The sequence below is a fragment of the Arachis hypogaea genome, chromosome 14, assembly GCF_003086295.3.
Source record: "Arachis hypogaea cultivar Tifrunner chromosome 14, arahy.Tifrunner.gnm2.J5K5, whole genome shotgun sequence".
Lineage (NCBI taxonomy): Eukaryota > Viridiplantae > Streptophyta > Magnoliopsida > Fabales > Fabaceae > Arachis > Arachis hypogaea.
Window position 1 is genome coordinate 76,378,739 of NC_092049.1, and position 25,500 is coordinate 76,404,238.

Genomic DNA, 25,500 nt, shown 5'->3' on the forward strand with positions numbered 1-25,500 from the left:
AAAGAATAATGCATGGTTCTAAAATACACACATTTAGAAAGCATACAATAATTTCTGCTGTACACGAATTTGTCAACAACACAACATATCTGTTGGGAGTTGCTCCAATCTACAAATGGCACGTTGGTACCTCTAAGAGATTTATGTTTCAATCTCATAAACTAGTATAATCTACAAGTAGCAGCTGCCGCAAAGTTAGGGGCGGAAATTAATGAAAATTGGTTTGGTAAATGAAGCCAAAGATCCAATAATTGGTTTTGTCTTTGGCATTTGTTCACTACATACAGTTCACAGTCACACACTGACTCACCCATAACCACCTCTTCCAGGTTGTCGCCTTCAGACACATGTCTCTCTAGTTTAGTCATTCATGCTTCGTCACATCATGCTTTAACCTAAGACCGTGAAAATATAATAAGCATCATCAACAATAAATATGAGGTTGTTTCGTGCTTTTACTTTTCGGGTAATTTATATTCTCTAGTTCAAGGTGTTTCTAAAGAATAAATAGAAAGAACAATAAAGTGGTTAATTATTATATGCTGCCAATTTATGGTATGATTTTCTTTATATGACTTTTGATAAATGAGTTCATAACCTAGATGCATTTCAAGTGTAGTTACATACTACGACTTCAAATGTTTTATTATTTTTAGTTATTGATTTCAATTATAAAATATATACATAGTTAAAATTAATAACTAAAAATATTAAAATAATTAAAATTATAAAATATTTGAAATATAGTATGAAATTTTTAAAAATTATCATCTTAAGCACTACGATTATATTTTTGCGGCTCTTTTTATTTTAAACAAAAACAAGTTTTGACAAAAAAATAAAGTTATTATACCTGTTTAGTGCATGTTTACACTTCAATTTCAAACAAAAATCTTCTGTGGGAGAACATACTAAATATAAACTAAAGTTATTTACATAATTTTATGTTACCTAAAAGTTTAAACTTCTGATGAAAAAAATAGTATACTAGAAAATAAAAACAAAATCCTAATAATCTATCATCGCTTTTGATTGGTAGAACAATTATTAAAGCAAATATAATGGTTTCTGGCTTGTCGACAGAAATTTGGGTGACCTAGCGAGGTAAGATGTCTCCATAGGAACAACAAAACTTAAAAGGCCATAATGAGACAAGGACTTTGATAAACTGCTGCATGAAATAAAACAAATATGAACTTATTTATTTGGTAGGAGAACAACATGAACTTTTGGTGCAAACAAGCTATGATTTTGTTGTAAGTCTTAACTAACTGATGGAACGAGTCCTCACCAATTGAGAGGAATTTTAATACTGATAAAACCCAAAGCAAAGTAATCCGAAATCGCAATATTCCGGTATAAAAATGAACGCGCAATTTTACTATAATATTCATGATATGGCCGTGTAAGAGAGGAGTGTTATGGAGCGAGCGGTTTTGTAATTTGTAACTATCAATTAGTTATCACTAATATTTTTTAATAATTAAGTGCTGGTCAAATTTTAATAAAAGTGCTGATCTCTGAATTTTCTCTCGTGTAAAATATTCGAAAACTCGGCCGTGAGTGCATCACAGATTTTTCATTTTTCTTCTCTAATTTCTTGTAAGTAGTCTTAATCGGAAACTAGTAGTATTATTATATCTAGCTAGTGGTGATCTAAATGTAAAGTAGTTCATGATCCATTGTGTTCGAGAATGCGAATAAGTCATCGCAAATGAAGACATACAAATTAGTATGCACTAAATCACTTAATTGGTGAATTCATATAATTTTAGTGAATAAGTATGATCAAATATTGTGTATTTTAACTGTTTTATTGTTCCCTTCTTTTACTAAATTCTTTTAGGGTGTGTGTGGTTGGAGGTAATACAAGTGTATTTCCAGGAATGTTGAGATAGAAATATCTTATTCCCATGTTTGGTTCAAGAGTTAAAAATTTATTCCTGAGTATATTTTATTCCCTGGAATCAAAATCCCACTCATTTCATTCCCATATCCTCCCTAGGTATCTCTAATTCCAATGGGAATGGAATGTTAATAATAAAGTAAAAAGACCAAAAACACCCTTGTTAATTTCACTCCAACCCTTCTCTTCAGATTTTTTTCAATTCATTTCAAACAAAACGAAACCCTAGCAGAGACCCCTCCTCCATGAAAACCAATCCCTAGCGAGGCTTTTCTTCAAATTCACGGAGGTTCCACCGGCGCCGGCGCCGCCTCGCTGCCGATTTCGATTTGCACGACCACTGCGCTCATTATTTTAGAAGAAAATCGTTCGCGTTCGTGTCATCATCACAGCTCACAGTTCCTATTCGTGCTTCCTGTTCGTGTTCATCGTCTCGAGTGGTGCTTCCTGTTCGTGTCGTCTCCTTCGCTTCTCTCCCTCCTCGCGTCTCAGCAATAGCCATCAAAGAGAGTTTAATTTGTCTTCTGCAACCTTGTTCATCTTTTTCAAGCACAAAATCTTCTTCTTCAGGTAAGGATCTTTTATTTGTTATTTATTTATTTTTCCTGAACTATGTTTGTGCTATAATTTATTGGCATGAAGGTTTGTGCTAGGTTTAAAATATTTTGTCAAATAGTTGATTCATTGCTGTTAATCTTATTGTTGATTGGTTTGTGATACTGAATAGAATATATGGTTCTTTGAAATGCAATGTCATTAAGGAAGCATAACAAGAGGTTCTTTGATGATTACTACAACACTCAAAGCCCTTTGAAAAATGAAAGCAATTCTTTTTTGAAATTGGAAAAGACTTTTTTTTACCTTTTGATCAATGTATATATAAGACAAAGACTATGGTAGATTGAATCAAAGGTTGAATACTGAGGTTATAAAATAGAGTTACGTTTATTTTTTTCTCTGTTGATTATGTTTTCAGTCATATGCTGTAACTTAGAATTGTTATTATTTTTTGGTCTGCATTATGAAATTTTGGGTTTGATTCTTGTGGCATAAGGATTCATAAAGACTGTGGAGTAAACACGCTAGTCCCTTTGCTTTGTATTCTCAAGCTAACATGTTAGAAACAAATAATAATTATATAACCTCTTATCAAGGACTAGTAATCATTCAAGTGTAACTGTGAGAGTAAATAATAATAATAATAATAATAATAATAATACCATCCAAAGAAAGGATTGTGTCTTGACCCTTCCTAGTTTCGTAATCTTAATTAATTATAACATTACATAAGTGTGATCATGACCTTGCACCCTGTAGCTTTCTCCTTTCATATCCAACAATTCTTATTTTCGGTTTGGTTTTATTTTCAACTCCTCACTAGTCACTAGGTTTGTTCCTTTAGAATTTTCAATAAAGGCATATACATAGATAGATAGATAGATAGAAGGGTGAAAGTGAAAGCAGGTAGAGAGGTTAATTAACAAGATAGATATATGGCTGATGCATTTGATGAGGAGTGTGATTATCTATTCAAAGCTGTTCTGATTGGGGACTCAGGGGTTGGGAAATCAAATCTACTATCAAGGTTTTTGGGTCTGTATTATAAAATTTTGGGTTTGATTCTTGTGGCATAAGGATTCATAAGGACTGTGGAGTAAACACGCCAGTCCCTTTACTTTGTATTCTCATAACTTGTTCATAGAACAGAGCAGGATGTGGAGGAGCTTTCTTTGCTTTAAACCCTTGTGTTAAATTTCTATGCTGTTTGACTAATATTGTGATTCATCCTTCATCTATTTAGAAGAGAAAAAGAGAAAGCAGGAATAAATAAAAGAAGGGAAGGGATAGAAACTTTATCTTTATACAACTAGCTCTAGTCCACCTCCAATTAAACTCATTTATATATCACCAACACACACCCATAGAGCCAGAACGAATAAGCTACTAGAAGTGATTGAGTAACTTTGGGAGTAAAAAAGTTTGATTTGAATTGAGAAAGTAAAATGACTATGCAACGATGCAGCAACAGCAAGTGAAGTACGTATGATAATGAACCAAAAAAAGCAAATAAGCATACATTCATATTTTCAATACTATCTAACTTTCTATATTGATTCCTAACATTCCTCATAATATATATTATATATGATCACTTTCCATTCTCTTTCTGGGAGTAATTAAGCATTTTTACAGTTGGTAACCTGCTTTAATTTAATTTTGGAATTTACAAGAGAAAATTATAAGCAGTAATTAATTAATCAGGATATACAAATATTAGAGGGGCCGGGAATAATGTATACAATAATCATTCATCAGGAAGGAATTGGCCACCAAGATTTTCCATCATAGAAAATTGCATATTCTCAAATGGCTTCCTGTGACGCTTTCTTTGATTAATAAACCAATTGTTAATTTGCTTCTGATCTAGCCCTGTTGACTTAGCCAGTCCAATCTTGTCAGCTTCCTGGAAGCATCAACAATAGTTAATGTGTCAATGACTCATTTTGTTATGTTTGTGCTTAGGTGACTATTTTTATTAACACTAATAAAGATGATATTGTAAATCGTTGGATGATTATTCATAATAACATTTTCAAGATGTGTTCCTTGAAGTAATCCTCTTGTGTTTAATTGATTTTCTTGAATTCCAGTAGTAATCCCTCTTGGCTAATATATATATCATGTGTTGTGAGATGTTTTTTTGGCTATTAATTTTATTTTTTAAATGATAGAAAAAATTTTACATAGAATAAATAAATAGTAAAGTCTTCTAACTAAATATTTTAATATTTTTTTTGACAGAATGGATCCCAAACAGAAGATGAGAGTTATTGCCTGCTTGATTTTACATTTCGAATTAATGAATGACCTTATGGTTAAGTTGTTGATGATTTGCTATGTTTTGATTATATTGCAATTGAAAAAAAAGAAAAGAAAATGGAATGATAGTTACAGTAGGCAAGTAATAAGGGATGTTAGTGTCGATAGGATTATTTATTTTAGTGATCTAGCATGTATAGAAAACACAAGAATGGATAGATGTGCCTTTCATGCATTGTGTAACATGCTTAAAAAGGTTGGAAGGTTAAAACTAAGTAGGAATATGGGTGTGGAAGAAATGGTTGCCATGTTTTTACATATTATAGCACATGACGTCAAAATTAGAGTAATAAAGAGACAATTTGTGAGATCTGAAGAAACAATTAGTAGGCGATTTAATGATGTATTACTTGCTATTTTGAGATGTCATAATCTCTTATTGAAGAAACCTCAACCATTTAGCCAAGATAGAATGGATGAACGATGGAAATGGTTCAAGGTAATTTATCTTGCTAATGTTATTAAATCTAATATGCTTGGTGTGCTTTAGAATTGAGTTAATTGATCTTTTTTTTTTAAATTTTAGAATTGTCTAGGAGCCTTAGATGGTACTCACATCAAAGTCAATGTCCTTGAGGCTGATAAGCCTAGATATCGAAACAGAAAAGGTGACATAACAACCAATGTGCTTGGAGTGGTTGCTCCTGATATGCAATTTATCTACGTATTGGCAGGTTGGGAGGGTTCAGCTGCGGATTCTAGGGTATTGCGAGATGCACTATTTCGTAATGGGTTTAGTGTTCCCCAAGGTATTTTTATTGAGACTTTAGTATGTTATCAAAGTAACTATTTGATCTTTCATTAATTTTGTTCAATTTTATATGTTACACTAGGTCATTACTACTTATGTGATGCTGGATACATGAATTGTGAAGGATTTTTGGCACCTTATAGAGGACAAAAATATCATTTGAGTGAGTTTAATCCACATAATCAATCCAGTACAGCTCAAGAGTTTTTTAATATGAAATACTCACAAGCTAGGAATGTCATTGAAAGGCATTTGGAGTATGAAAGCAAGATGGAAAATTTAAGGGAAGATCATTTATTATATGAAATACTCGGCTTGCATAATCATATTAGAAGAGTGATGGTTGTGGATCCTATTGATGAGATGGAAGATCAAAATATACTTGGAGTAGATGGTGAGACGATCCACTATATTGAGACAAGTGATGCTTGGGGTAGATGGAGAGATCAACTTGCACAAGAAATGTGGAACCAATGGAGGAGAAGACATCATGCTCGATAATTATAATAATTTTTCTATGTATGAGGCTGTCTGTCGTAACGTTGATTTCATTTTGTTGATGTGTTTGTGTTCTTGTATAAGAGTTGTGCATGTATGCTTATTAGTGCAAGTAATTTTTTACTTTTGAGACTTCTTTGTAACTTTTATTTGGATAATAGTAATGCTTTTTTAGTAAATTTAATTGTGATAATGTTAATTTTAATTAAAGATGTCTGTTATTAAAGGTATTTTAGTAAATTTAAAAAGATTAGAATCGATAATAATTTTAATTAAACCTATTTTTATTAAGGGTATTTTAGTAAATTTTTTATTAGAAGTATTTTTGTAAATTCAAAATGTAAAAAAGTAATAATTTTAATTAAACATATTGTATTAAGTGAAATTTTGGAATCAATAATAATTTAACTAAAGATATTTGATATTGGGGGTATTTTAGTAAATTTAAAAAAAAATTAGAATAAAAAATAATTTTATTTAAATATATTTGATATTGAAAATATTTAAGTAAATTTAAAAAAAAAATTAGAATCAATAATAATAGGAATATGTTAGTAATAACTATTTTAATAATAATTATTTGATATTAAAAATATTTTAATAATTTAAAAAAATTTAGAATTAATAATAATTTTAGTTAAACATATTTGATATTGGGGTATTTAAATAAATTCTAAAAAAATAAAATCAAGAATAATTTTATTTGAACATATTTAATATTAAGGGTATTTTAGTAAATTTAAAAAATTAGAATCAGTAAACAATTTAGCTAAAATATTTGATATTAGAGGTATTTTAGTAAATTCTAAAAAAATTAGAATTAATAATAATTTTAGCTAAACATATTTATTATTAGGGGTATTTTAGTAAATTTATTATTAGAGATATTTTGTAAATTAAAAAAAATCAACGTAAAAAAAATAATATTTAATTAGCTTTATATTTATTTTTTAGTCATTAATATTTTAATTTGAATGAATAAGGGTAATTTTGACATATTACATAATATGACCAAGAAATTTAAACTCAACCAAACAAAAATTTATTCATTCCTAGGATTATTACATAACATTCCAAGATATTAAATTTTATAAACAAACATAGGTATCTTATATTCCAAGTAATCTTATTCCTAGGCATTATATTTCTAGGAATGACATTCCTAGTAATAAAATTTAATCTTTAAACCACACACACCCTTAGGGTTATCATTTTATCTTTTATTTTCCCACGGAATGCTAAAAATTTATTGCAACAAAACTAGCTACCAAGTAATGAGTATAATATTTGATTCGAAAAATGACAAAATTGACTAAGTTAAATATTTAAATTAAACACATTGCTCAATGACAACTTTTTCATTAGAACTTAGATTCGTAAAAAAATTAGTCCTTAATATTTTAGATTAGAGAATACCGTAAAAAATTTGGAAAAATGGCTAAATTAAGTATTTTAATTAGAGAAAAAAAATTATAAACGACTTTTGACAATTATCTTGAAAAATAACGAGGTCTTTAATAAAAAATACTCTTTTTAGTCTTTGATCTTTATTTTTGTGAGATTAGTTAGTTCTTCGATCTGTCAATATTTTTTCTCTATATTAATTAATAGAATAAACCTACATGGCATGTTAAATTGTTGCTTTATGTGTTAATAGCTAACTAGAATTGACAGATTTCTTTTTGTTAGGGATATCATTTTTTGAGAATAATTATCAAAACTATTTAATTTTTTTACTATCTTTTTTAAATATATTGGTTAAATTTACTGTGTAAAACTGAGAAATATTAGTGATTTTTAAATTAGTTTTACTCATAAAAATTAAATAAAAAATATATTCGTGATTAACGTGTCACATAAATATGTTCTAAAAAGAAATCATTAATTAAAATATTTACCAATCTCACAAATTAAATATCAAAAATTAAAAAATATATTTTTTATTAGGAGTCTCATAATTCTTCAAAAAAATTTCAAAAGTCGAAATGAATATTCACCAATTAATTACAAACAAGGTTGTCAATTTCTAGTGCAACTTCATTAGGCTACTATTTTGATTTATGTAATTTGACAATAACATATCTATATCTTGTTTTGGACATTTCCTTCTAGTCCAACCTTAACTATTTAATGGCTCGAGCAAAGAAATCAAAACAACAAACAACAACAACAAAGCCTTATCCCATTAGGTGAGATCGATTACATGAATCAAATGATACTGTTGAATTCTATCATGTATCATATTAGTAGAAATACCGTTTATATGTAGATCTTGTTTAACTATCTCAAGGATGGTATCTTAGGTCTTCTTCTACCTTTCACTTCTTATCCATCTTTCATTTTATCCACCCTTCTAACTGGATATTTTATCGATTTTCTTCTCACATATTCGAACCACCTAAAACCTGATTCTACCATTTTTTTCATAATAGATACTACTCCAATTTTTTCTCTCAAATTAATTACGACTTGAACCATGCATACACGGTTCAAGTAACAATTTTCAAATTTTTTTTTTAATTGAGTTTCAAAAATTTTTATTTATAAAAGTTTTATATTTTTATCCCTATTAAAATTAGCTACAATATTGACTCCTAAAATTTTTCGGCGAAAAAAATTAGCTTCATAATAACTATAATATCTCTATTATCGTATATGTGAGTGCATTTGTAGTTGCAACTGCAATTTAGTACACGATAACCTTAAAATAAAGAAGGTAATCGATTTGATTTCTCTGTTTTTTTTTCTCATTATTAATTGAGTGCGTCACATTAATTATTTTACATCAGAAAGTGAATACGTTTAGTAAGAAACACCATATGTACAAGACAACCCACAATCATTTGATGTCGGTTGTTTTAATTTTGTCTATAATATACCAAATATGTCCACTTTTGATATGTAAATTTTAAATTTGGTTATATTTATTAGTGAACTCGTGAAGTGTTGGGCATGCATTCTTTAATTTACGTATTCTTTAACATCAATCTTCTGCGCTTCCAAAACGCTTACTACTTAGATTGGATCAGATTTTGATGGTCCAACCAATAAATGCTCCTCATCCAAAGAAAAGACAAACAATACATTAGGGAGAGTGACGACTGAACCAACCTTGGCTATTAAATTTTCTAAAAAAAATATGATTAATCATTGTCTGTTATTGTCAATTATATTTGCATATAGACTAGGCATCAAAATCCAAGGAGTATATATTAGTATGTTATCTATATTTGTTTATTATTAATCTACTTAATTATATATCTTTATATATATGATACTACCTACCCTTCATCTGATTCACATTCTTGACAGTTATAATTATACAAATCTTCTCCTTATATGACCAAAGTAAACCTTGCAACAAAAATTAATCATGCTTGTGTAAATTTTGTACTTGGTTCCCTCCCAGTGGTTGAAAAGGAAAGTGGTACGAGTCCAAAAATGAAAGGGATCAGAAATTTATAGATTTAATGAAAAATAATAAAGTGCTTAGAGCGAGTTACATGTTAACCAAAATGTTTAAGGTAATAATATTTTCGATAATATTAGGAGAAAAAAAAAACAATTTAAATTTGTCTTATATAACATTTATTAATCATAACCACAATTAATAAATGTTAAATAAAATAAATTTAAGATATTTGACTAATTTTTTATTGTCTTCTAAACATAGTTTTCATTTGTACCAAACTTAATTATCCAATGTGAAATTACCTACTCTCTTTTTTTTTTTATTTGTCACTTCAATTTATATATGTTTTGTTCTACAATATATGTCGATCAGTCTCTCTCATTTTTATATGCAAATTTTTTTATTAAATTATTATCCATTAGACTTATAACATATAAAATATGTAAAATTATTCTACTATTCTCTCCTCATTAAATATGGTAGGGTTGGTTAATAATAATTTTAGAATTATTCTTAGCCTATAAAGTTTTTATATTAATTTTAAGCATTCACAAGAAAAATATATACAAAGTACTCATTATGAGTGCTCTAATAATCTCTAGAGCTTATTAGAAACACATTAAGCATAAATCAAATCTCCGTTGTATAGATTTGAAATAGTCAACTTAAATTAAGATAAGTTATCCTTCTTGATAAGTAAATTTTTGTGGAAGAGTCAGCCAGGCGGTAAAAATCTTAGTCTTATTAGCTAAAAGAAAGTGATAGCTCCGAAAAAGTATGATGGTTTGAGAATTAGAGATCTTGCTTGCGCCAACATATCCTTACTTGGCAAATTGGTTTGGCCATTTTTGCACTATGATGATAAACCTTGGGTGAGTCTCATAAAGGAAAAATAATGTGCCAAGAGAGGGACTTAGATGGTACCTATCCGTCTTCAGGATCTCATATTTGGAAGAGCACATCTAGATCTTTTGTTGCCTTGACGAAGGATAGATTCTCTTGGTGTATTGGGACTTCAATCTAATTTTTTTATTTCACTACAAGAAAAATAATGAGTATCGCCAGATTTAACGTCATAGATCAGAGTAGCAACAGATTTATCATCAGATTTACTGACGATAATAACGTCAAATTCGTAAGATTAAGTAATTATCGGCGGATTTTGGTTTCCAACGATAAATCAGCCGGTAATACTTGTAGGGTAAAAAAAATAAGTTAACGCGTCCTTATTGTTGGAAAAATCCGACGATAAACCCAATTAGTGAAACACTGCGTTTTGGTGACCCGCAATAGTTTACCGTCAGAGAATCCGATGGTAATAGAGCGTAAACTCAAATCACAAACCCTCTTCCCCCTTATTTAAGATTCACTCTCTCTCACTCAACCACCATTTCCTCTCCTCTCCCCAACACCACCATCTGCCGCCGCCGACACCACCCTCATCACAGCCCCATCTCCGTCGCCATTAACCCACCCACCGCCGACACTCTTCCCTTCTTCTTCTTCTTCTTCTCTCTCTTCTCTCTTTGCCACTTCACCATTTACCTTCTCCCTTCTCCGAACCGCAGCACCACAGACCCACCACTGCTGCTGTCCAGCTTCACCTCTCTCCCATCTTTGCTCCACTTGGCTTCCTGCTTGCGTGTCGCTGCTCCTCCCTTCGCCTCTCCTCTGCCTCTGCAACAATAGGTAACCATTTTAATTTTTTTTTTCAAGTTATTCTAATATTTTATATACTATATTAATTTTAAGAGTCGATTCATTGTTGTTATTGCTATAAATTTTATTATTGATTGATTTGTGATACTGATTAGAATATGAAAGTGGTTGAAATATTGAATTGGTTTATAAATTTATTTATGAATATAAATATGCAGTGGTTTTGCTAATTAAGAATATGCTGATGTTTTGTTGGTTGTTGAATTGGTTTTATATGAATTCATAAGGTAAAGAAAAAAATTGACATTATTCAAATTATCCAATAATATATTTTTTATTTTGAAAATGTGACATTTTAGGAAGATATATTATTTTGAGTATGTGTTATGTACATTATTGATCTTCTTGTTGATTGTTTTCTTATTTTTAACTCGTAAATGTTTTGAAATCGTCTTAAGTGCACTAATTGAGTTGAATTTAAACTTTGAAAAATGTTTCGATTATTGAACTAAATTGCTGAATATTGTAGTTATTTGGAATTGTCTGAATTATGTTGATTTACTGTGTTTCAGCTGGTTTTGCTCTTTGCAAACATGACGACGGATAGATGTGCTGCGTATCAAGCTGTTGGTCGTGCTTAAAGTCCTGATCGTGATAGAGGGAGAGTTTTTTCCGATACCCCCAGGAATTCTGGATCCTCTCCCTCTACTGCGACCACCCCGATGACGTCGCAGGTTATAGGTTTAGCGGACCAACCGTTTATCATAGTCCCTAACCCCAACTATGTCCCTCTATCTATGGCGACGATGCCGCCTCCAACCTCTCAGCAGCCCGCTATCATGGTGGCGCTACCTCCAATGACAGAAGTTGCGGCCTCGAAATTCTCTCACGAAAGTGAGGTAGCTGATACCCCTCTACCACCTCCCATCGTACGGTTGATAATTTGGCCTGATGACGGCACGGAGTAAGTATTACTTTATGTTTTTTATATTTTCTAATTATTGAATTGCTGAAAGTTTCTGATTATTGATTCTAGTTTAGTGGAGGGCTGTAGATTTGAGTGGCTAAAAGTTTTTCATGTTTCCTGATTATTGAATTGTTGAAAGTGTCTGATTATTGATTCTAGTTTAGTAAATTTAGGGTTGTAAGTTTGAATAGATGAAAGTGTTTCATATTTTCTGATTATTGAATTGCTGAAAGTGTCTAATTATTGATTCTAGTTTAGTGGATTTAGGGTTATAAGTTTGAATGGCTGAAAGTGTTTTATATTTCCTGATTAGTGAATTGCTAAAAGTGTTTGTTGTTCTTTGATTGTGGACATTTGGTGTTGTTTAAGTTAATTATTGATGGAAAGAGTTTGTGGCGTGTTCCAGTTATAGATGAAACTCTGCCAAATATTCTATAAAAATCTCTATATATTATGACTATTTGCTTCCGAAGTTTTAAGTTATATTGCCATATTGGTTTGTTTGTGGATTTTTGATAGGTTCACATCGAACAATAATGCATGTACTCAGAGAGCGATGATTTCAGAAATGGGCGGTAATTAATTTTTTTTTTAGTTTCAAACCTTTTTAGCAAGTATATATCTCTTTAATAAACTAATTTTAAAGTTTCTTTGTGCAGCTGCACTTTATATGAAACACCTCTCATGATGTCCTCATTAGGAAGATCTACGACCATCGAATGGGTCGGCAGCTGTAGCAGATGCTGGAGGATGTTCATGAGGGGCGGGACCATATGACAAACTGGCTCCAACCGGAAATAAAGAAGGCTCTGTTAGGGCATCATCCAGGTCGTCTAAGTATACCGGCGGCTCAACAACCTTCATTAAGACTAAGATCAGGTTGGTATGTAGTGTATTTAATTTTGTTATTAACTTAGTTATATTCTTGTACATATTATTACTAGACATCATAATAATATTGTTTCAATAAAACATGTGTAGTCAAAGTCGTTGGATTGCGAGATAACATTGGCAAATACGTTCAAGTACACCCACACATTGTAGGAGAACAAAGCAAAATTTGCTGATCAGCAATCGCTCAGGATCATTATGTGAGTAAACATACATCTGATCTTCTGATATAAAATTAGAGATTAACTGTATAGTTGTCGTACTAATCACAATAACATGTGTTACACAAGAGTCCTACATGCAAAGACTAGAGGTTGCGACTCAACAATCTCAGCAAAGTGGGGAGGACGCTGCCGATGGATCTGCTGCTTTAGTCGTTAATTTCGATGCGGTTTGGCGCGAGACTGCCTTAGCGCAGTACAAGAACTGCGTATATGAGCTGGGGTCGTTCTTCGCCAGGAGCCTCCGAATACAAAGATTGTTTTGCTTCGGATTATGACGAAATGCCTGGCCTCGATTGTTCTTTAGTAGAACAAAGATTGGCGTTAAAAACCATTTTCTTGACCAGTGAAACAGACACCTCGACATTTTGCTCCTAAAATTAATTTTAAAATTAAGGAAGGAATTGAAAGGCTTAGCAAAGTTTATTTGAAATACCCATTATGTCGATTGGGTATCAAACATTGTGCATATAATGAAAAAGAATAGAAAACTCCATGTGTGCATTGACTTTTATGATTTAAATAATGCTACTCCTAAGGATGAATATTTTATGTATATAGCGGATATGTTAATCGGTTCTTCAGTTGGTAATGAGATTATGAGTTTTATGGATGGCTATTCTGGTTATAATCAGATTCTTATAGCTGACGATGATGTATCTAAGACAGTCTTTTGATGTTCTGGTGCTTTAGGTATATATTGGGAAATTTATAGAAATATATATCAATGATATAATGGTTAAATCGAATTCAATAGATCAACATCTCGATTATTTAAGCCAAGCATTTCAAACGATGCAGCAAAAAGGGTTAAAAATGAATCCTTTAAAATGTGCATTTGGAGTTTCGGTCAGAAATTTTTTTGGGTTGTGGTGCAAAAGAAAGAAATTGCCATTTATCAAAATAAAGCCAAGACAATTTTATATTTGCTACCTCCTTCATCGAAGAAGGAAGCTCAGTCGTTTTTAGGAAAAGTTAACTTTTTCAATGATTCATTTCTAATTTTTTTGGTTGAACCCGTATTTTTTCATCATCAGTTAAACTTAAAGATGAATCTCAATATTTATGGACACGTGAATATCAACAAGCGTTCAATGCGATCAAGGATTACCTATCGAAAGCACAGTAATGGCAACAGTCCACCCTCTCAAACCTTTAAAGTTGTATGTTGCAGTTTCGACAAATACTATCAGTTGTATGTTGGCTCAAGATAATGAAGAGGGACGTGAAAGTGTAATTTATTAATAGAGTCGTGTGTTATCTGATATTGAGACAAGATATTCTCCTATTGAGAAATTATGTCTTTCTCTTTATTATGCTTGCATAAAACTAAAGTGTTATATGGTCGCGAAGGCTATAAAAGTCATTGCACAAATTGATTTGGTAAAATACATGTTATCATACCCAATATTAAGAGGTTGATTAGGAAAATGGATGTTGGCTTTGACGAAATTTGATTTACAATATGTCCCAGCCAAGACTGTTGAAGGTTAGATCATTGCAGATTTTCTAGTCGATCGACCGAATAATCTTAATGACTAGGGAGCAATTTTAGTCAATATCGAATCTGAGTCTTGGAAATTATATTTCGATGGGTCGAAACATAAAGATGGAGCTAGTGTTGGTATTTTAATTATATCCCCCAAAGAAATGTCATCAAAATTTTTGTTTGAATTAAATTATCCATATTCGAATAATATAGCTGAATATGAGGCTTTGATATTGGGATTAGAAATCTTGATTGACAAGGGAACATTGGATGTCAAAATTTTAAGTGATTCTCAGTTAATTTTAAAATAGTTGTAAAAAAAGAATTCAAGTGTAATAATAAAAAATGCAATAATATTTGTTGACAACATAGGAGTTATTAGTGTCTTTTTGAAAAGTATCTTTAATTCATATTCCAAGAATTTCAAATGAAATTGTTAATGAGTTTGCTTAAATTGCATCGAAGTATAAGATCCCTTCTGAAACTTTAAGAAAATTGGTAGAGGTTCAACAAATTCTAATACCCATCAAAGAGAGAGAAACTTTAGTCATTGATGAGTGGGATAATGATGATTAGAGAAAATTAATTATAAAATATTTAAAAAATTCGAGTGTTCATGTCAATCGAAAGGTCAAATTAAAGATAATGAATTTTGTATTGATAGGTGATGAATTGTATAAAAAAGATATTGACGAAAGTCTCATAAAATGTTTAAATCAATCTGAAAAATAATTGCTCTTAGTGAAGTCCATGAGGGTATATGTGGCACCCACTAGGCTAGGAAAAAAATAAAATGGAGAGACTAGTAATTGAGTTGAGGATTGTTTTCATATAATTTATGTGGCAGAAACAAACAGTTATATTTTAGTTTTCTCACCTATGAAGCACATGATAAAATTTAATTGGTTAAAAGGGGCTATGAATATATATAATTTGGAAGAAATAGAGGTTGAAATTCTTCTCCAAAAATATACTCTTGTAATTTCACATCCTCATAGACTTTCTAATCTTGCTCAAAGTTCACTTTTCTGTAGGATTCCTTCCATTTATTTTTATATTCTCTTTAGTTTAATTTTCTTGCAAATTTACTTCCTTAGCAAAGCTTTCCTTTTTGTATTTTTCTTTATGTTTATGCATTATATTTAAACTCAAAGTCCTTTGATCATATCAGAAGTGTTTATTGTTTATTTTAAATTCAAAAGTCAGTTACTTTGTTTTCTTTGGTATCTTTTTCATTTCTTTTTCTTTCCTATCGTTTTTAAACTTTACTTTTATACTTCAAGTTTTTTTCTTCTATCAATTCAAAAATAAAATTTTTGGTGTACAACTCAAAACTAGTACTCATAAAAAAAGTAAGTTTCGTTCCTAGATCACTAGATATTGAATTAATCTAGATTTACTAAAAATTTGCCTAAATAATGAGTTTATAAACCCTTCCAAATGTATACATTTTTCTAAACCAAATCTAAGGAATATGAAACATCATCCACACTTTAAACTTGAAATCCCAAACATTTATATAGGTTGTAACTAAAATTGTCTCATGTTTAATAACATGAAGAAAAGAAAATACATTAAGTAGGCTTTGCATAAAAGGATACATGCATGCACCAAGAAAAATAAATAAGTGAAGCTCTACCAAATTTATATTATTATAAGATTTTGTGTTACGCATTGATTCTGAAAAGCACAGTAACCGTGGGCCTATTGTCCATGTATGTGTGATAAAAGCTTCTTTAATTTGATTCATACAATTCAATAATTAAATGCCTGTCAGCAATCGTCTTATTCCAACTAATTAGTGCCTTCACGAACCTATAGCTAGCTTCACTCACTTAACATCTCTCCTCTATTTAAAGGCTTCAATTCATTTCAGTGTGCAATGCAACATCCACATATATATCTACAGAAAATAACACACATACACTGCATTCTACAAGCCAAGCAAAGGCCACATAAATATAATAATTTATTAAGAAATAATAAAGGATAATTATTGAAGTAGTAGAGGCTTTTCCATTCAGTGATGTCTGGCCAGAGAAGCTCCACAACAGGTTCGAAGTTAACAGAGAATGAGATTAATGATCTTGTGTCAAGGTTGCAAGTACTTCTGCCACATCTGAACCAAAGAACCAACTCAAAGGTAGCGTATATATGTGTATAATGTATTGTATCACCATTATTATTTGTTTGTTTGATTGTATAATATATAAAATATTCATTTATCTCTTTTATAATATGATATTAAAGTTCTTATGACTATAAAGTTTTGAATTCAATTCGATTCTTTCTATTCTCATTTTCCTAACTTTTTAAGTTCAGAAAAGATTCTTATATGAAAAATGTGTTAGATCAAATCACTCATATACTTCTATTTTACAATTTAAGATCTTTAATTAGAGTTTTAGAACAGAAAGTTTACGGTTACATTTCACGAGCATTGGTAACACACATTCTTCCTACATGATCTGTATAATGCATTTGTAGTTGCATTACTTGCATTGTTTTCAGTAATGGATAAATGACAGCAGAGTATTGTTCAGTTGGTTTTAATTTTCTATAGAAATTATAATTTATAGTTAGATATTTATGTGAAATTTCATATGTCAGCCTTTTATAAGGGAGACATACATTATTACTTATGGAAAAGTATAGGTAACCAATAAAATTTTTGAACAATGTGTAAACAATATGAATTAATAGGGTTAAAAGAGTAAATTTAATTAGTAGTATTAAATTAAGGTGTAATGTATTTTCATTTAATTGGTGATTGTTCATATTATTCAAAATTTTCATTGTTTCCTAACACTCCCCATTACTTATTTGAGTCCCGATTTAATATCACATAAATACATAAAAGTTGGACTCCTGAAAGAGTGCGATAAAATTAAGCTAAAGGGGAAACAAAAAATGCTCCACTAAAATACACTTGTCAATTTTCATGTCATAGATTTTGGTCAATCATAATTATGTACCAGGGAAGTAAAATAATAAAAAAAAATATTTGAATTCCAAACAAATGTCTACTACCTTAACAACTGGAATAATCCACGTTTGAGTTTATCATATTTTTCTATTTTTCAATTATCCTTTTTTGGGTGTCTCACGTACATAGAACATTCAAATAACATTACTCATATATGAAATGACTGCAAGATATATTTTGGAATGAACACTGAAATTAATGTTTTAGATCTTTTAGATTAAACACTTTGATCTTAAACAAATTTTTATTCTTTAAAAATTTTTGAGAATTACTTTTGTCAGATAAATTTTTTTTTTTTTTTTTTTTGAAGGGAAACTAATTTGACTTGGAATATATCTCCTAAGATCTAATTATCTTATAAAAATTATTAGAAAATTATTAGTCTAACACATTAAAAATTTGATTGGAAAAAAAAATTGCTCTAACTAGAATAATTTTTTAAAATTTATAAAGAATAAATATTTGTAGAAGACCAAAGTATGTAATCTAAAATTTTTTGAAATATGTTTATTATGTGTATTTTTATAGGTAATTCTAAACATTCTTAGGCGAAATTAATTAGCGTTATTCTGAAATTCCTACTCCCTTTTTAAGTGATGAAAAGTTTGCATTTCCATGCAGCATTCAATGTCAAAGATCTTGCAAGAAACTTGCAGTCACATTAGGAGGCTGCAGAAAGAAGTGGATGACCTTAGTGAAAGGCTAGCATTGCTAATGGATTCTATGGATATTAGTGACGTTGACAGAAGAGTTTTAGAAAACTTTTTGCAACAATAACAAATGAGTCCTTTTTCTACATTCTAGGCCCCTATGACCTCCTTGCCTATTTCTATATGTCTCCTCTTTATTGTTCCCACCTATTTAGATTGTAATCTAATAGGGGCTCCAACTAGCTTGTACTAAAATAAGTTGTGTAATGATAAAGAATAAAACTTCTTAAAAGGAAGAGCAAATTCGCTAAAATATTTTTTTTGACAAATCTTGGATAAAATAAATTTAAGGTTTAATAAGTCGGAAATTATTCATTATATTAGTTTATTATTTCTGGTGTGCATTTGAGTATAATAATAGTATGATAAACGCGTGTATGGTGATTTGTACTTCTTACCATCAACGTGAAAATAACACCACAATCTCGCAGTTCTTCAATTGCCACGCCTTTGTGGTCAAAGCATTGGTGTGGAATTTAAAGTCCATAAACTAATTGGTAAGTGTATCGGGTCATACCAAATAATACCTCAGGTGAGTGAGGGTCGATTCCACAAAGATTGATGGGCTAAGCAACAATGATTGAATGATTTACTTAGTTAGACAAGCAGAAAAGAATGTTTGGGTCTCAATTTCATTAAACATTAAATACAGAAAATTAGAAAGCAAGTAGTAAACGGATTGTGAAATATATGAGTAAAACAGTTAAGGTTTTAGAGATGTTTATTTTCCAGATTAACTTTTCTTACCAACTACTTTAATCATGAAAGATTCAATTCAGGACAAATTATATCTGACTAAACCCTAATTCCTTAGACCTTTTTAGTCTCCTTTAATCTTCATCAACTGCCAATTCTTTGGTCATGTGATTCCGATTAGAGGGTTAAGTTCAAAACTAGTTTATGTGCCACAGAAACCCTAATTATCCAAATATAAGAGAATTATATGTCACGTATCCCGTTAAGTCCAGATAACTAGAAATTTAGGAGAAATTGTTTTCAAGCTGTTGTTCAAGTGAGACTCTCTAGAGAACCACAATTGAGCCTGTTGTTGAAGCGAGACGATCCTCTAGAGATAACTCTCCCGAGATTCACAAGAACTCAAATAGAGCAAGGGTCATACTTCTGTTCCACCCAAATTCATAAGATGAAGAACGAAAATAAATTCTTGAAATTGAAATCAAAACAGTAATTAAAATAGAAGAGTAATAATATCAATCCATACAATAAACAGAGCTCCTAACCATAGCAGTGAAAGTTTAGTTGCTCATGGTTTAGAGAGAAAACAAGGATTCTAAAAAACTGTAAATTACGGAATGAGGTAAGAAAAAGAGAGAAGAGTCCCCCGAAGGGCTGAATCTTTTCCCTTTTATATCTAATACTGATTAATGTAAAATATATTTTCTAAAACTAAATAATATCTTTTCTTATTTTAAAATAAAATAAAGTTTAATAAAAAATTAATAAAATCTTCGCGCTGGCTCCTTGGACGAATGGGGACCACCAAATTCACTAAGGGTGGCGCCAAACTTGGGTTGAGCCAAGTTTGGCGCCATCATACCCGTGTGGAATCTTGCAATTATGGTGCTCATGAAGTTAAACTTGGAATCACTTCAACGCCACACACTCTTCCTGATTTTCTAGCACTGGCGCCAAACTCCAAACTTCTCAAGTTTGGCTTCAATTTAACGCCATGCAATTCCTAGAGGTGGGTGAGTGTAGCGCCAAACTTGAAAAATACCAAATTTGCCATCACCAAGGTAGTGATTCTAAACGAAAAGTATAGACTATTATATATCATTGGAAAGCTCTGAATGTTAGCTTTCCAATGCCATTGAAATCGCGTCAATAGGACCTCTTTAACTCAAGTTATGTTTATTAGAGTACAAGGAGGTCAGGGTTGACAACATCATCCACTTTCTTCCTTTTCTTCTACACGAATTCTGTCAAACCTGTCCGAATGCTACTTGAAATAAACCAAATTACACACAACTCAAAGTAGCATTCATAGTGGCTCAAAAATACTTAATTCTTGATTAAACTTAATAAATTCGAATGCAAATTCACTAGGAAAAGATAGGAAAGATGCTCACGCATTAAGCACCCATGCTCTATGATACTGCTGCACTGCTTCTCGTGGATCATGAGATCCTGGAGGGTGGACATGCATTGTCCATGCAGCAGGCACGCCATCTCCTTCTAAGAGAAATTCTGTTGAACATTTTAAAAAACTTAAGAACACACTTAATAAAATTAAAGAAAAAATATTTTTTGATAAATGTAAGAGGAATTGTAGCGCAGATGGTTCAAAATAATTTTTGAATGTATGTGATAGAGTGTGAACAAATAAGGGGTTTGAAATAATTATTTGTGGAAGGTCTTAAAAAATTCTTAAAAAATTTTTTGAAGATGGATGATATTTAATTATGGGAAAGATGAGCTATCTGTGTAAACTACTAAATGAGTCTAAGTAAAAGTAACATACTAAACTTCTTATGTTTACTTTATCCCAGCCAAATTTGATTGTATTTTGTCATTTGATAATGCTATCACAATGTTATCTTGGGCTAATTCATGTTGTCTTCTTGGTTTGAGATACATGGCATGAAAGTCGGGTCATGATCGGGGTGACGATGATTGGTGGTGTGGTATCAGTAGTGATGATCGTAGATAGTGGCCCTAGAAAGAACACAAGTATGGCGCTTGATCTATGTGGCACATTTCGCACCCCTCATATGACGACTACTACTATACTACCACTCCTCCTATCTTGATTGTAGCTACCTTCACATCAATAGTGGTTGAATCTTTGTCATAGGGACTAAAGCCAATGAGGATGATCAAGACTTTTGGCTCCCATGCTTACATGGCAGGCTCACCTGGCACCTAGACCTAGTCTCAGCCCTAGCCTCAATCCCAGTCTCAGCGACAGTCACAACCTCAGTCTTGTAAGAATCGCAACTAATCAACCAGTTAATTAAGTGATTAATTGCCCAAATTAGGCTTTGAAAAGTTAGAGTGAGAATTTGAGGATTTAAAGGTAATTTTTGGACTCAATAGGTCTTTTTGAGTCAGAAAATGCGCTTTTTATGAAAAATCGTAAAAAATCACGAACCGGAAATTGAACAGGTTGAACCGGTTCAAGTCTGTCCGGTACCGCATGAGAAAAAGTAAAAACCGGAGAAAACCTTAGAAAAATGTTAGAAATGGAAAACCGGGCATTAATTTTAAAGGTTTGGCCCGAAGTTGGGCCAAACGGGCTAAAAACGCTAACAGCTTGGACCGGACCCAAGTTGGGCCTAAGCCCAACATATAAATACACTTAAATGAACCCATTTCAGTCACATTCACCCTCATAACTTAAACACAACAGCAGCTGAAGTGAGGAGAGGGGTGGGAGCTTTCCACCATTGTTACTATTCACTTCAAACTTGCCAAGCTCATATCTTGAGCTAGAGAGCTCCGATCGCTGCATCGTTTGCGGCTACGCGTTCCTCGTGAAGAGCTCTACAAAAATCATATAAGAAACTGGTAAGAAAAGCTCGAATTCCTCTCAGTTTCTCTCCTCAAAATTTCGGGTTCATAGGGTTTTTGATTAAATTAGTTTTTGTGATTTTGGATGTTTAGGTTTGCTCTAATCCTTGCTTAGCCTTGGATTCTTGCTATTAAATCTGTTGGAGAAGGTAAGAGCCACTAAAACCTTGTGAATTTATGTTTAATTGGAACCCTAGGTTGCTTTGAGGTGAATTACATGTATATAGTTTGATTATTGTGGCTTTGGGAGCTCTTGGAACTTTTTTGTGCTTATTGGAGTGGAAGTGAAAGCTTGGTTTATGGTTGGAAGCTTGTTTGTGCTATAATTGAAGTTTTGGTGCATAAAGGGGAATCGGCCAAGGTATGGTTTCGATTTCCTCTATGTAGTATATAATGTTCATGGACACATAGGCTAGTGACCAATAAGATAGGTTGAACTAAAATGACAGTTGGTGTGTTATATGTTGATGAATTGATGAATGTTGGGTTGATTGTGATGAATTATAATGATATGATGATGTTGAATGATTGTATGGATTGGAAGTTGGTTCCTTATGATAATTGTAGTGTTATGATTTATGAAATTGTGGGTTTGATGGTGAATTTGATCATAAGTGTCATATAGTTGATGTTGGAATTGATAGTAATGAAATGAGAAGGAGAATGTGGGAAATTTGGTGTATTGTAATGCAACAAGTACATTTTGATGAAAAATGGAGTTTTGGATGGTATTGTATGGTTTGAAATGTGTATGGTGAGAAATGGTATAAATTGTGAAGTTTGGTAAAATTGAGTTTTTGGTGAACTTTGCTCGGTCATCACTTTTGCCTCGATTTTCAAAATTGATTGAAATTTATTTAGAATTAAAGATCTTTGAAAACTCTTTAAATCGATATAAAATTTATGAAAATTGGAATTTTGTAGAGGAAGTTATGATCCTTCAAAGTTGGTGTTAAAAATCTAAAAATATGCAGAGTTGCAGAATTTCATGATTTCTGATATGTGCGGACGCACACACTCGTGCGGACGCACACCCTGCAAATATTTTGACCTGTGTGGACGCACGCACCTGTGTGCACGCACAGGCAGGGAAGTGCGTTCTGTTCGCAGCGCTGGCATAGCTTGTGCGCGCACATATCCAAGGAAAAACTTCAACCTGTGCGGACGCACACGTCGGGAAGGTCAGTCTGTTGGGGACACTGGCACAGGTTGTGCGAGTGCACAGATCCTTGTAAAAATTGACACATGTGCGTACGCACACCCCTGTGCATACGCATGTATTTCAAAACTCTCAGGAGTGTGCGGACGCACAGACCCTTGTGCGGCCGCACACGTCCTGTTTCTCAAAATTTTATTTGTTTTCAACTATTCTACCTTCCCAAAAAGGTTGTAAGCTTCTAAAACACCATTTTAAAAACTTATGGGCTTAATTTTGAGTATTGGAACATGGGATGTAAGTTAAGGTTTCTAGAACACGGTTTTATGATAAATTAGAAAACGGAGGCCTAGGTTTCTGGTGTACTGAGAATGATTTGACATTGGGTGGAGGATGATTGATACATGAGATAAGGAATGCTGAACCTTGGACATTGGAAACTGAGTTATGAATGGACAGTGGTTGAGATGAGTCGAGGACTCGGATTGAGACGATGGATCTCTGTATATTAAAAATATTTTCTGAAAACCACTGAGATATTGTTTTTATTGAGATTATGAGACGCTATGCGCCTGGCAGGGACGGGGTTGGATCCCGCCTGTCGAGGTAGCGGCGGCGGCATAAGGGCGGTGGTTCGTCCCGCTTGCGTTGAGATGTGAGGTCTGTGGCAAGAGTATCCTGCTCGTATCCCTTCGGACCTATAGGCGAGCAGGCGCCGGTACCTGGACAGTGATCCAGGCACTATATCTCGGGGGTTCCCATATGAGAAATCCGAAGGGCGACGTCTCCATGGAGATGTGTCGGGTTGGCAGTTGAACCAACAATGTGATATCACAGCCAGTAGGGCAGGCATTCATCATATGCATTTTCTATCTGTTTGTATGCTTTGTTTACTTGTAATGGCTTGCCTAATTGAATAACTTGCTTACTTACTATCTGAATTATTTGTCTCATATGATTCTACTTGTGTTTTACTTGCATTGTTTATTAATTGTACTTTCTACTGGGATTGAGGAGGTTTGGAAGGCGGTGGCGATGGGATCGCATGGAGGATAGGTTGGTGAAGGCTGTGGGACATCGGTGTTTGGTTAGAGTAGAAATCGCTTAAGATGGATTACCCGGTTTAATTATGATAAGGTTTATATTATGCTTGTTTTGTTTTAGAATGCTTTAAGCTTGAATCTTGTGATGGATATGGAGCTTAGGATTGCCTTTGGCATCCCGAGGTCTTATATCCTACATCACTTGGTACTGTTACCATACTGAGAACCTCCGGTTCTCATACCATATATTTGTTGTGTTTTTCATATGCAGGTCGCAACCCACCTCGGTGAGTTGCTTTGGATGGTGACAGGAGCGGAGGATCTTGGATTCTTTTGGAGTCTTTTTGGTTTATCTTGTTTCTACATCTCTCTTTTGTATTTTGTTTTGCCTAGAGGCATGTATTTGAGAGAAAGAAAACTTGTATAAGCTTTTTTTAAACTGTCAGGTTTCTATATGGTCTGTGTATTGCTAGCCGGCTTATACTCTGCGAGTCGAGGCTAGTTTCTTATGATATTATACTTTGATACTATTACCTTGTTTATATCACTTCTGTTTCTTGTGCCTTAAGATAGTAGCTTCGCTAGTATGCTTTGCGCTTTTGAAATCCTATTTTTAAGCTATATCTTTCATCGGGCTTCTAGATTATATTATTTCTTTTATATATTATACATATGAGCTTTAGAATTGTCGTAATCTCTGATTAACCTTTGCTTTACGGCGCGAGGTAAGGCTTAGGCTAATTAGGGTGTTACAAGTCTCATCCTGAATCATGTTAAATATTCTATCTTAGTTGAATGCATATTCTTAACCTTGCATCATATGTATGCTTATGTGTTTTGATGTATGACAACATGAGATTTCCGTCAGCAAAATAACTAGTGTTATGAAAAGTAATGAACTTAATCTTTTACTTGACTTTAACCTAACTTATAAATTGACTATATGGTAAATAGAAATATAATTTCATCACATGTATTATGTGATATAACATCAAGTTTGATGAGTGATTTTAAAGGAAAAAAATTTTGTCAAAGATTCGATGTAAAAAGTTTTTACCGTTTTACGACGAGTAAAAACAGATTTTTACAAAGAGGATTCTTACATCAAACTCAAACACAAGCTCCTCATTAAAGAATTAATAATGCATGCATCAAAGATTATATAACAAGGAGAAGTCCAACAAACAAGGTTTAGGTGTAGGACTTTAGCTTTTACTTGTAAGGGTAACTCAAGTTTATCTCTCAAGCTAAAATCAAGTTTTAATCAAAGTAAAATTATTTTTACTCAATGATTTCAAAAATACATAATTGAGATGAGTATAGGTCGTGTTATGATTATCCTAATATGTTTATAATAGATTATGGAGAGTATGACGATATCTAATCATGCACAATGCACC

At 32.2% G+C, this 25,500-nt stretch overlaps 1 protein-coding gene across 1 annotated transcript; it reads left to right on the forward strand.

Annotated features, from left to right (window-relative positions):
• Positions 1 to 5,009: 5,009 nt before the first annotated feature.
• Positions 5,010 to 6,038, forward strand: LOC140178609 (uncharacterized). Its single transcript, XM_072215809.1, has 3 exons — positions 5,010 to 5,225; positions 5,313 to 5,535; positions 5,620 to 6,038. Exons 1-3 carry the CDS (start codon positions 5,010 to 5,012, stop codon positions 6,036 to 6,038), a joined length of 858 nt encoding a protein of 285 aa, XP_072071910.1.
• Positions 6,039 to 25,500: the final 19,462 nt, after the last annotated feature.

Excerpts from the sequence above, each read along its gene's own strand:
- LOC140178609 (XM_072215809.1), top strand. The coding sequence starts at position 5,010 with ATGGGTGTGGAAGAAATGGTTGCCATGTTTTTACATATTATAGCACAT. Across the intron at positions 5,226-5,312 it reads AACGATGGAAATGGTTCAAG|AATTGTCTAGGAGCCTTAGA; the intron begins GTAATTTATCTT and ends TTTAAATTTTAG. Across the intron at positions 5,536-5,619 it reads TGGGTTTAGTGTTCCCCAAG|GTCATTACTACTTATGTGAT; the intron begins GTATTTTTATTG and ends ATGTTACACTAG.